At 42.9% G+C, this 13,175-nt stretch overlaps 2 protein-coding genes across 2 annotated transcripts; one reads left to right on the top strand and one right to left on the bottom strand.

Annotated features, from left to right (window-relative positions):
* The first annotated feature begins 2,755 nt into the window (after positions 1–2,755).
* Positions 2,756–4,240, top strand: LOC116181364 (gastrula zinc finger protein XlCGF52.1-like). Its single transcript, XM_031501707.1, has 2 exons — positions 2,756–2,938; positions 2,985–4,240. Exons 1-2 carry the CDS (start codon positions 2,777–2,779, stop codon positions 4,014–4,016), a joined length of 1,194 nt encoding a protein of 397 aa, XP_031357567.1. The 5' UTR covers positions 2,756–2,776; the 3' UTR covers positions 4,017–4,240.
* A 4,915-nt stretch (positions 4,241–9,155) lies between these two features.
* LOC116180455 (potential E3 ubiquitin-protein ligase ariadne-1-like) lies at positions 9,156–13,094 on the bottom strand. The gene is made up of 2 exons (XM_031500441.1): positions 12,121–13,094; positions 9,156–10,127 (listed from the first exon to the last, which is right to left on the bottom strand). Exons 1-2 carry the CDS (start codon positions 12,799–12,801, stop codon positions 9,315–9,317), a joined length of 1,494 nt encoding a protein of 497 aa, XP_031356301.1. The 5' UTR covers positions 12,802–13,094; the 3' UTR covers positions 9,156–9,314.
* Positions 13,095–13,175: the final 81 nt, after the last annotated feature.

Below are 13,175 nucleotides of genomic sequence, written 5' to 3' on the forward strand. Positions count from 1 at the left end.
GGGGGAGGGGGTCATACCCCTCAGGAAGAAAAGAGGTGCGATGACCTCGATGGTACCCCACAGACCTCTCGGCGGATTTTCCCCCCCCCCTCCCGCGGTTTTTTTGGAGAGACATCGATTACTCCCTAGGAAAAGATAATTCAGTGGTTCTCACTCCAAAATAATGTACAGTGAAGGGTGTGAAAATGGACCACCGAGGGTCTGCCCCCTACCCTCGGGAAAAAAAAAGATGCGATGGCTTTTCTCTACAAGCAATGAGAGCAAAAGCGCCATAGGGGTGGGGTAAAATTAAATATTTTCCAGAAAAGTACACTCCCAAGGTACCCCATAGATCTCTCGGTGGATTTCTCCGCCCCTATTTGAGAACCATAACCTTTTTTTCCTGGGATTATTTTAAGGTATCCCTCGGTACTGCCGCCCTTGGTACTCTCATGATCATTTCTTTTTTGGAGCGACATCGAATATTCGCTAGGAAAAGATAATTCGGTGGTTGGTATTGAAGGGTGTAAATGTGTTCGTGGGAAATAAAGCACTGGGGGGTCTGGGAGTATGGAAAGACAGGCGCAATGGTTTTTCTTGAGAGGAAAAGGTCATAGAGGGGTGGGGTAGAATTGAGTATCCTGCAGAAAAGGACACTTTAATGATACCCTACAGACCCCTCAGTGAATTTCTCTATCTTTATTTGAGAACCTCCTTCCTTTTTTCCCTAGGAGTTATTCAGGTCCCCGGTGCTGCAACGCTTGGTAATCTAATGATCATTTTTAGCGCATTTTTTAAGAATTAAAAAAAATGTGCTATTGTTTGCGTTTTGTCCGTCCGGACCCACTTCTACAGTTTTGAACTACTTCTAGGACTAGGAGAATGGTCCTACAGTCCTGGAATTTTTTGCAGTAGGTAGCCTACACCTTGAAGGTGTGCCAGACGGCCATCAAATTTCGCTGTCTAAAAGGCCCCCCCCCCCCCTCGAATTATTTCCGAGATACTGTTTTGAGAAGTAAAACTTTTACATTACGACAACCAATTTTGGCCTCAGATTTTGCATACGCATTGCTTTAGTGGTGCCAAGTTAAACTTTGAAAATGGGGGCGGGGGGCAGTTCATACCCTTTCATTGTGTTTTAAGAAAGGTCTCATCGAAATAACTCTCGGTTTGTACAAACTATTCCCGTGCGACCTTTTTTCGATATTCAGCGATCTGGGGGGGGGGGTTAAAAAATGAATTTTATCTCTCATTGTATTCTAATTAAAGATCTCAACGAAAGGAACCGTTTTCTACCAACTACTGCCCTTCTTTCTGTCCTCTGTCCTCTTATCAAAGCAGGGGGGAGTGGAACTAGTTTTATCCTTCATGGTACTCTAATGAAAGGTCTCAATGAAAGGAATTAATTTCTACAAACGATAGCCCTCCTTCTCGACCTCTTATCGTGATCGGGTATATTCCCTTATACCTCAAGAACGGACTGTCGGAAGAGGGTACTCACAAAGGGCGATTGAGACGTCTGCAAGGAATATATCCATTGGTGATGTCAAAACAAAAGCTATTTCGGTTAAAAAAATGCGCTTTATCTGCACAATGTGCACAATTTGTACTTGTTTTGAATTGACATCGTAAGACTCCAGGAAAAGATCATTCGGTGGTTGGTAGAGAAGGGTGTAAATGTGTCAGTGGAAAACACAGCACCGGTGTTCTGGGGGGCATTTCTGGTGGGTGATACCCCTCCTATCCGGAAATACAGGTGCGATGATTTTTCTTTAGAAATAATGAGAGGAAAATCTCATACAAGCGTGGGGTAGAATTGTGTATCCTCCATAAAAGGACACTTCTATGGTACCTTGCAGACCCCCGATGAATTCCTCCCCCTTTATTTGAGAACCCTTTCCTTCTTTTCCTGTGCTAGGGCACTTTTCGTACTGTCGTGATCATTTTTCTTGGAAAGTCGTCGAATACGTCCTAGGAAAATGTTCTCCCTCCAAAATGCTGAGTAATTAAGGGTCTAAATGTGTTGATGGAAAATGCAACGAGGGGGTCTATGGAATACCCCCCAGGAAAAAAACAAGTGTGATGACATTTTTTTTGTGTTCCATAACCCCCACTTCGCCGGTACTACGACACTTGAATTTCTCTCCTCAAATACTCCCTAGGAAAAGATCCCCCCCCCCCCAAGGAAAAGGTGAGATGACTTGTCCTTGGAAAAAAAGAAAGAAAAGCGGCATAGGGATGGGATAAGGAAAAGTACACCGTAATGGTACTCCATAGCCATCTCGGTGAATTCCCCCCCCCCCCTCCATTTGAGAACCCTTTTTCTTTTTCCTGGGTTGCATTCCATACCCCCCAGACCCACCGGTGCTAAGAGCGCTTGATACTCATCATTTTATTGGGGAGACATCGAATACCCCCCCCCCCTCCGCCGAAAGACAAATGCGATGATTTTTCTTTAGAAATAATGACACTGCAGTGGTACTCCACAGATCCCTCGGTGAAATTCTCCCCCTGAATCTGAGAGCACCCTTCCTTCACGGGGTGTACTCCATACCCAGACCCCCCGGTGCGACGTTATTCTCATCTCTCTCTACGTGATCGTAGGTGGACCGTCAGCGTCACACCTTCATCTTTCATGATATTGGGAGGGGGTGAGAGCCATATACCAGGCCCCTTCTTTGAAAGATCCATCAATACACATTCCGTAACGCCGCCTACTGTAGTTATACGTTTGGCGGAATTAAACATTGAGTACAGCTTTAAGTTGCAAGGCATCAAAGTTACTTTCCACAGGAATATGTATATACAGGGTGATTCGTCGTTAAGTGCAGTAAACATGTCCCTGATAAATATTTGTCGAATTTGTTTAGATAACAGCGTAGAATTAAGAAATATCTTCGAAGAACGAGTTAACAATAGAAGCCTTTCGGCCCTTTTATCCGAATTTGCCGTAGTCGAGGTGAGTGTGGCTTTCGACCGAGAGCTCGTCTTAAAATCACTTGCAGGTATCTCAAGGCGATGGGCTTCCTTCGACGATTTGCGGCGCTTGCAACGAGAAACTCATGACCGCCTTGGATCTGCGACAGCAAATCATCAAATCCGATAAACAGCTTCGTACGGAGGTGATCGTTAAAAGCGAGATTAAAATTGAGGACGGTGACAATTTGGAAATCGTGACGGTGGACGTGCCCGCGATTCCGGTGGAGACGGAGGAGGTCAAAGTGAAAGCTAAAAGGCTGAGGTACTACTGCGCTGAGTGCGATAAGTGCTTCTCGCGACGCGCTTACTTCATCGCACACAATCGCAAACACACGGGAGAAGTGGGTGACGCAACACCCAACGTTTGCGACATATGCAACAAGAGGTTTGCGTTGCCGTGGCTGTTAAAGCTCCACACGCGAATACATACGGGCGTTAAACCGTGCGTGTGCAAGACGTGCGGTCGGACATTTCGATTTCCCAGCGCCCTGACCATTCACAAACGAATTCACACAGGAGAAAAGCCATACAAGTGCACCGTATGCGACAAGAGCTTCACGCAGAGCGGCGGTTTACAAGCTCATTTACCGGTGCATACAGGCGAGAGAGCATTCATGTGCGAAATTTGCAGCGTCACCTTCACCTCCTTTACCACCCTCAGAAAGCACCACCTCGGCAAGCACAAGGCGGGCAAAGGCAAGTACGGCTGCCCGACTTGCGAGAAGCGCTTCAACACCTCCACCATCTTGAAAAATCACCTCAAAACGCACACGGGCGAGAAACCCTTCTCCTGCTCGGTGTGCACGAAACGGTTTACCGAACGCGGTTCGCTGAAGCTGCACATGCGAATACACGAGGGCGTGAAGCCGTACTCGTGCAAGATCTGCGGCAAGCGCTTTACCCAGTCGAGCTGTCTGGTGAGACACATGCGGGTGCACTCCGGCGAGAGGCCCTATCCGTGCACCGCATGCCCGGAACGTTTCATGTATTCGCATCACCTTCTTAAGCACATGAAGATTCGTCATCAACAGGAGAGCAGTCCCACTGTGGCGACCTAAGCTTCCCCTTTTGTTTAAAAAACTCTAGAAATCCTTTGTCGCTAATTGATATTTTTATAATAACAAATATTGTTCAATTAACAAATCCGCATGTGGAAGAAGAACAGAAGTGGTCCCGATATACTGCCATGGGCAACTCCACGATTTGAAATTTTTGCTATAAGTGCGAGTCTCCTCGTCACTTTGTTGTAGGTCATAAAGAAATTAAAGATTTTGAAGAATAATTTAGTATTAAATATATCGAGATGGTGTTAAATTACAGCTATGCCCTAGGTATTCGAATACCTTGAACGAGGAGCGAGTTACCTACTCCGGGGGCGAGGTTGTGCTAACAAAAACTCTACGGTTTAGAATCTATGTGCGATATATCAGTTGTGATATTTTGTCGTTTGATTTGACCATCAAGGTCATATAATTCTCCATCTTTCTTTTTAGACTATTTAAATAACGATGATAATGCAGCCACATTCAAAATGCGAATTGTACTATTATGCCATTTAATTGTTTTATTATTGTGTCCTTTCTCTGCTGTACTTCAGGTCTTAACCTGGGGGTTAATACACTAGTCACCTAAAGGTTTCTTAAAAACCTACTAGTTGAAAGTAGGACAAGGTGAAGTTCAAAGGTCACAAGCCACGTGACTGTGACCTTGGAAAGTAGGTCAAGATGAAACCAAAGGGTATTAGTTTTCAAAGACCAGTGGCCTCATTTTTTATCGCCTTAATTAGTGAAGGGGAGTAGCGACTATAAAGCCCCCACACTCGTGCGCATATTGAATAGTATTAATTATGCAATGGATAGTGAGCACTCGTCACCAAAGCAAGCGATAGCCATATAGGGATAATAAGGCTATCCTAACTCAACCCTATGGAAAATTCCATAGGGCGAAATTTGGCTGCCGTCAAAGTTATCTCGCTCTTCTCCTAACGAGGACTTTCAAAACTAAATAAAACGTCTCAAAGGTTAACGATGAGGTGATTTTTGAAATGAAGTCAGTGTAAAGTTCAAAGGTTGCTCGCCGTTCAAAGTCCAAAGGTTGCTCACCGTTCAAAGTCCAAACATTTCTGGCCCCTCCTTTCGGGTTGATTAAAAAGGAAATAACAGTACTGGTTAAAAGTCGCTCACCGTCTGTTTCGCAGCTGGAGGTTAAATTAAGGCCGCTTGACATGGAGCAATTACTACGACGCAAGAACTGCAGAAAGAATGGCAAGGTCAAATCCTTGCCATGCAATAAAGCATTTGCATGGTATTTGACATGCGTGCAATTCTATTTCAATGCCACATTGTCTGCCAACAGAAGAAACAGATGGATTTGTCAACAAAGTAGTTAACCTCCAAATTTTGAAAATTAAATTTTGGAGTTGCTGCAGAAACGTGAAAAATTTTACAAGAATTAAATAAGGAGTAATAAAAACAAGTAATGGAGTGCGTCTCTCAGCATCATAGTTGCCGCCGCTGTGATTTTAACTAGGGTTGCGTGACACAAAAACAATAGATTTATCCTAGAATGCACGATTCATCAAGAAAAATAGCACCGGTCCTATAAAAATTGTCATGCAAGTCGCTTGCAGCAATTGGATCAGCTGGCTTTTAAACTGCGCATGCTTTCGCAATTTTTCTTGCAACCTTGCATGCAATTGCAATTTTTATGCTCCATGTCAAGCGGCTTTAACAAGTAGATTTGAAGGTTCCACTCTGCATATACAACTTACGACGATACATACATTTGTGAGAGTTGGCAACCATGCAATTTCTAGGTGGGGAAAAGCTGCCTGCGCCACCTAGAAAGCACGAACCGGGTTTCGTTTGGCATCTTGTCTTGAATGGCGGTCGTCAACGCATCGCTCCATAAATGATTGTTGTTATTTTGTGTTATTTAATGTAGGTAGAAATTTTTGCATTTCGTTATTTGTGTTTTGTATGCCGCATTTTATATTTGTTGTGTGTTTGAGTCTCTGTTTTTGAAGTTTACTTGATTTAACCGCAATGCAGAATCATATGTGTGATACCGTTATGCTATTGTTTGTAATTGTTTACATTTTTGGTGTAATGTTTGCTTAATTTATGTTTATTGATGTTGATTACTTGGTCTTGTCCCTGAAGTTACATTCATATAAGTTTTGATCTTTTTATTTTAATATGTGGAAGTTGCTAATTCGTTTAATGTATGTACTGACTTGTTGTTTGTTACTAACAATTTTCTCCGTGAATGAAGCAGTCACGGGAGGTGGAAAAAGAAACTGTAGTCTATAATTATGTGTTAGAGCACCTAATTCCGTGCACTGTCTTCGACATCCAATTGTAGGTTCGAAACCCCGAAACCAGGGGCGGACTACCCATCTTGCAGGAGCGAGATTACGCTAATCAAAGCTCTTCAGTTTAGAATCTATGTGCGTTAAATGAGTGGCGATTCAATAATTTCCACATATTTTGTTTTTAGTCAAATTTGCCTACAAGGCCATGTAGTTCTCCATCTTGCTTTCAACAAAAGGACTTTATTGCACCAAAGATGAGTCACATCCTGTACTTTTAACCCTTTCTCAGAATCTTGGTACCTGCTCCTACCTGACCCATTGTCCCCAAAAACTTGCTTTAACTTTGAGTGTAACCAACTTTGTGTATATGCATTTACTATCTTTGGTAACTACTGCTTAAACTTTTACAAAATATTTTGTTAATTAACTTTTGGACTGTTTTAATCAAACTGCAAGGTTTTTCTTACGTCGTACTCTTTTTACCCTTGGCAGTGACTTTTGCGAGAGTACGACACTTTGCTTGCTTTGTTTATATTAATGTACATCAACTAAATTTCCGTACTTTCACAACCTTAATAATTACGATCATTATTAAACAAACTGTTCACAATTTCAGTGTTTTATTTAACGTTCCTTCCCTACTGTGCTTCAGGTCAAAGCGTTATCTATAACTAACGTAAGGGGGCCCTGCCTTAGATGTTTTATCACGTGCCACTTTTTAAATTTAAGCGGGATCTTGTTTAGTTTTGGAGGGAATAGTCATTCGGGTGGCCATTTTTTTTAAACGTTGCCGGGTTTATTTTATTTCCGTGTTCTTGTAGTGTGAAGTTAGCGTAGAACCTGGGGGGTTAAGTACACTACAAGATCAAAGTTGAAAGGTGAATTCAGATTTGTTTAATTCAAATGGTCGTTTTTTAAATTGAGGGTCAGTTCAATGACATTATTAAAATACAAAACGCATCTGCCTACATAGCTCACTCGGCGCAGCTGCCGGAACCGAACGTATGTCCTATCCAAGAAAACATTGACTGATAGAGGCGGTATGTAGTTTACTGGGTGCGCGAGATGAGGCGGCGCAGCCGCCGAAATCGAGCATATGTCCCATTGAACAAAACATTGATAGACGGTATGTAATCCACTGGGTGCGTGAGGTGCCGCGGAAACCGAATGTATGCCCCATCCGAGGAAACATTGACTGATAGAGGCGGATTGTAGTTTACTGGGTGTGCGAGATGAGGCGGCGCAGCCGCCGAAACCGACCGTATGTTCCAAACAAGAAACATTGACTGATAGGAGGCTAATCTGCGTTATTTTGAAACAATTTATTTAATTATAGGTGAGTTTATGTAACAAATATTGATGCATTTAATAATCGTAATGTCTTCTTTTTTCGACTTCCGGTTTAGCAAAAAATTGCCCTCAGTTTTTGGTTTTAAATGCAAGACCCTGTACTTTTTATTGTTATCGAACGCAGAATAAAAAATGAAAAAAGGTTTTCGCCTTCCTGTACTTCCCGAAAGGTCATATTACGGACTATTTATGTGTACAGGGTGTCCTTTTAATAAAGGTCACATACCATCTCTATGGAACCATTAATTATACCGCTTGGGGAAAAAGATTTTGTTAACAATACAAAAGAAATCGTTAGAAATTACTTTCACGTTTCTAAGTTTGCCGCTAGAGGGCGTACGATCTTGTTTAGTTTTAGAGGGAATAGTCATTCGAATGGCCACTTTTAAACGTTGCCGGGTTTATTTTATTTCCGTGTTCTTGTAGTGTGAAGTTAGCGTAGAACCTGGGGGTTATAAGTACACTACAAGATCAAAGTTGAAAGGTGAATTCAGATTTGTTTAATGCAAATGATCGTTTTCTAAATTGAGGGTCAGTTCAATGACATTATTAAAATACAAAACGCATCTGCCTACATGGCTCACTCAGTCGGCGTTTTGTACGTTCGTTAATGAAAAATGGAGTTGAAGTTATTATAAGCAATGAAGCGGATAATGGTAGATAAGAGCGATTTTAAGAAAAACTGAAAATGTTTAATACCTGCTTCCGTTGCGATTCTAGAAACGGTTCAAAAAAGACGATGGTCTGAATATCTTCGACAAGCACGTTTATTCTAAGCATCGTAATGAGGGAAAAAATGCATATTTAAAACATTTGGAAACAAACGCTATAGAGATGTAAACTTTTTGAGGCGAGCAACCCTTGACCTTTACACCAATCTTTGGACTTTGAACGGTGAGCAACCTTTGAACGGCGAGCAACTAGTGGACTTTGAACGGCGACCAACCTTTTGACTTTGAACGGCGAGCAACCTTTGAACTTTACACAGACTTAATTAAAAAGATCACCACATTGTTATCCTTTGAGATCTCTTAGTTTTTTTAAATCCTCGGCGTATTTGATGGGCATGAAAGCAGGGGCTTCACAATCGCTACTCCCTTTCATTGTTATTTTGAACTGGCGATCCACATAAAATGAGGTGGTTGATGAATAAAATCAACCCGGACGCGTTTAAAAATGGTTAGTCCCCCCCAAAGTGCTAACCAGAAGGTGATACCATTCCTTTGGTTGAGCAGGAATGGTTCTAGGTTTGGACTAACCTTGAAAGGTTAAACTTTTGAATATCTGTATTAGGAGTGCAAGAGGAATACTTACACCATCTATCATTTCTATGCTCCTAATATGACTAATGATGCAGAACTCTCCTTGCGTTTGTACATTTTTGATACAATCAGTTTGCGAGTATCGGGAGAGCACGTCGAGTCGTCCAATCCTTTTACACTATCTTGCCATTTTTATGTCCCTGATACATTTACTAAAAAAATGTGTCTTTTTTGCGCTTGAAGGACTTGTACTACCAGGAGCACATGGGGGATTAATTTTCTCGCTCATCTTTATTATAATTTTTAAATATTAGTAACAAATATAGTTTTATTTCAATAATGAATATTAGCAGAAAATGAAAGTTTCAGAAATCGATTTTAAACGAAGGGCGGTCTATCGGGATTCGGCGCGAACTTAGAGGTTGAATAAGTTAGTCCGTATACTCCCACCAGTCCTTCTCGTAACCTTCGTGCACGTGGGCCAGAAGTGCCTTACGTCTACCGTCGCAATATCTGTATTTATCTTGCACCTTTTGTTTAATGTCGACGAGATTCGCCTGCGTGATGTCCCTCTCTAGGTACTCGCTGAGGAGCTCGGTGGCGCGTTCCAGGTCCTTTTGGTTGTCTTCAAATATCACAGACTGATTATTCTTACGTAGGTAGTAAGCGAACACGTAAGTGTACATCAAAGTTTGTCGGCACTGGCAGAGTATGTCGACTGCCTTTTTTAAGAACTGCACCTCGATCCAGCTCATGTTGTGCTGCTGCATCTCTTCCATTCGGTCCTTGACCGCCGCGTACAGTTTGTGCTCGAACTTCAGGGACTGCATGTGATTCATGTATCGGTTGCAATAGAATAAGTACCGCTGCAGCGCCGCCCGTGATCGCTCCTGCGCGTCCCTCGCCGCTTTCGCCTCGTCCTCGTCGTAACGATTGCAATTGTACCACGAACTGCCGTGCGGCTCCCACGGTCCCAAACACACCCAGCAAAAGTCCGCCTTGCAATTCTGGTTCTTGCACACCATGTGATTGCAGCCGCCGTCCTTTTCGATCGTCGCGTTGCACTTCGGGCACTCCTTCGTGTTCGCCGCGATCCAATTCGACGTTTCCGAGTCGTCGTCGCACTTCTTGATCCACTTACGCAGCAGACCGCAGCGGACGGGATCGTGCCAGTTCTCGCCGCAGGCGAAGCAGAACACGTGACCGCAACGGCACGCCACCGGTCGCGCGTCCACGTAGGACACCTGCGAAACCAATTTGAGAGTGTTTATTTGGTCACCCTGTATGCGAATGATATATAATGCTTTCCTCCCTAAGAAAGCACTGACTGATTGCGTGCCGGGTGCGTGAGGTGAGGCGGCGCAGCTGCCGGAACCGAACGTATGTCCTATCCAAGAAAACATTGACTGATAGAGGCGGTATGTAGTTTACTGGGTGCGCGAGATGAGGCGGCGCAGCCGCCGAAATCGAGCATATGTCCCATTGAACAAAACATTGATAGACGGTATGTAATCCACTGGGTGCGTGAGGTGCCGCGGAAATCGAATGTATGCCTCATCCAAGGAAACATTGACTGATAGAGGCGGATTGTAGTTTACTGGGTGTGCGAGATGAGGCGGCGCAGCCGCCGAAACCGAGTGTATGTTCCAACCAAGAAACATTGACTGATAGGAGGTATGCGAGGTGAGGCTAATCTGCGTTATTTTGAAACAATCTATTTAATCATAGGTGAGTTTATATAACAAATATTGATGCATTTAATAATCGTAATGTCTTCTTTTTCGACTTCCGGTTTAGCAAAAAATGGCCCTCAGTTTTTGGTTTTAAATGCAACACCCTGTACTTTTTATTGTTATCGGACGCAGAATAAAAAATGGAAAAAGGTTTTCGCCTTCCTGTACTTCCCGAAAGGTCATATTACGGACTATTTATGTGTACAGGGTGTCCTTTTAATAAAGGTCACATACCATCTCTATGGAACCATTAATTATACCGCTTGGGTAAGAAGATTTTGTTAACAATACAAAAGAAAACGTTAGAAATTACTTTTACGTTTCTAGGTTTGCCGCTAGAGGGCGTACGATTCATGGTGAAGTAAAAAAATTAGTTTTGTCCTAAAATATAACCAACAAACATTTATTAACAAGTACAAATTGTGCACAACTCTTGTGCTGATAAAACGCATTTTTTTAACGATACGAGGTCGAGGAGGAGGGCTATGGTTGGTAGAAATTAATTCCTTTCGTTGAGACCTTTCATTAGAGTACCATGCAGGATAAAACTAGTTCCACTCCCCCCCCTCCCCCCCCATCCGCCTAGTATTTTGATAAGAGGACAGAAAGAAGGGCAGTAGTTGGTAGAAAACGGTTCCTTTCGTTGTGACCTTTAATTAGAATACAGTGAGAGATAAAATCAATTTTTAACCCCCCCCCCATCAGGCCCCGTCGCGCACTGATTTCGAAAAAGAGTCGCACGGGAAAGTTATAGTTTGTACAAACCAATTTATTTCAATGAGACCTTTCATTGGAATACCATGAAGGGTAGAACATGTGCCCCCACCCCCTAAAGTTTACCGTGGTACCACTAAAGGCATGCATATGCAAAATCGTCTGGCACACCTTCAAGGTATAGGCTACCTACTGCAAAAAATTCCAGGACTCTAGGACCATTCCCCTAGAAGTAATTGAAAACAGTTGAAGTGGGTCTGGATGGACGGACGGACGGACAAAACGCAAACAATAGCACTTTTTTTTTAATTCTTAAAAAATGCGCTAAAAAATACATGCATCGCAATCTTGTATGAATTTTGACGCAACAAATATTGCTCTAGCTAGCTCATAAAATATGAGGGGTGGGGGAAAGCAAACAGGAATTGAATGTAACTTCGGTTTAGGTTAATCGATTTCCACATAATGAGATTCATATACCCACGACTATAGTGCCCTCTATCTGTGACCACGCATTTTGTATTGTAATAGGAATAATAGCAGTCCATTATACTATATAGCCTAAGACGTGGTTACGCCATCTGACGTCAGTAAATTGTATTAGAGGGTTTTGAACCAATATAAGAATTATTTAGAGCAATACACACCCTAGACTTTACCCCATGTACTAACTCTCAGTGGATAAACTATAAATTATCAATGTCCTGGATTGTGTGAGTCACTGTTTGTATAGAAATAACCAAACTTTACGATAAAAAAAAAACTGCCCTTAGACAATCGACTGACGTACCTTAATTGCGTAACTACAATCCGGACTCGGGCACCATCGAAGCAGCCGATTGCACTCTACAAAACTGTTGGTAATTAAATGCTGGTACTTAATGCGTATCCTCGGATCTTTCAATAACCTCATCGCCGTCTGATCGTCGACGAGTATCGGACAGTTGTGCGCGGCGCACGCGATCGTCTGCCCGACGCCCTCCTGCACTATCTTCGTCGACAGGTACTCGTTCCAGCACTGATAGCAGAATCGATGGCCGCACTCGAGTCCGGTCATTTGCGACGGCGGCAATATCATAAAGCAGATCTCGCACTCTTCGGTACCGAGAATTTTCCTCGGCAGCTTCGGCTTGGCGACGACGACGCGCTTGAACGGGTTTATGACGTGCGCCTCCTGGAAGAGCTGATCCTGATTGCCGTCGTAGAAGCGCTCCATAAGCTTCTCCTTGTCCCAGTTGAAGTAGTTGAGTAGGATACGTGTCGTCGTCGACGGTATTTGCACGACCGTGTTGACGTCCTTAATGCTGTCGATCATATACTGAACGATGTCGTCGGTCGAGAATACCTCGAAGGGATAGTCCTCGTCGATAGTCGGAATCTCTCTGGTCGAGCTTGCTTCGGCTTCGATTGCGAAATCGACGTCGTCGCCACTCGTCTCGTTGCCGGAGTCCTCAAAATCGTCAGAGTTCATTTTGGGGAAATTAGCACATTCCTAGCTGGGTGAATTTACTGTTTAATTTTGAGGAGAGTGTCCGAATTTTATGTTGTTTTGACAGCTAACATCTTGCAGCCTTTGCGAGTGACAACACTGACGTTTCGGACAGGTTTCCGTTGTTGTTGCTGTTGTTACTCGCGTTAATGTACATAAAAAGCATCCCGAATTGTTACATTTAAACTAAAGGAAATATCCTGGTTATTTAATAAAATTGTAGATTTGTTGACAATTAATTTGGTGGTACATCAAAATTCTTAGTGATCTCATTTCTTCAAGTTGGTTAAGTTGGTAGCATGAAACGTTTGCGTTCAGCTAACTAAATTAAGTGCGTATCAAGAAGAAAGGATTGC

This window comes from Photinus pyralis, unplaced genomic scaffold (assembly GCF_008802855.1).
Source record: "Photinus pyralis isolate 1611_PpyrPB1 unplaced genomic scaffold, Ppyr1.3 Ppyr1.4_LG9, whole genome shotgun sequence".
Taxonomy (NCBI): Eukaryota; Metazoa; Arthropoda; class Insecta; order Coleoptera; family Lampyridae; genus Photinus; species Photinus pyralis.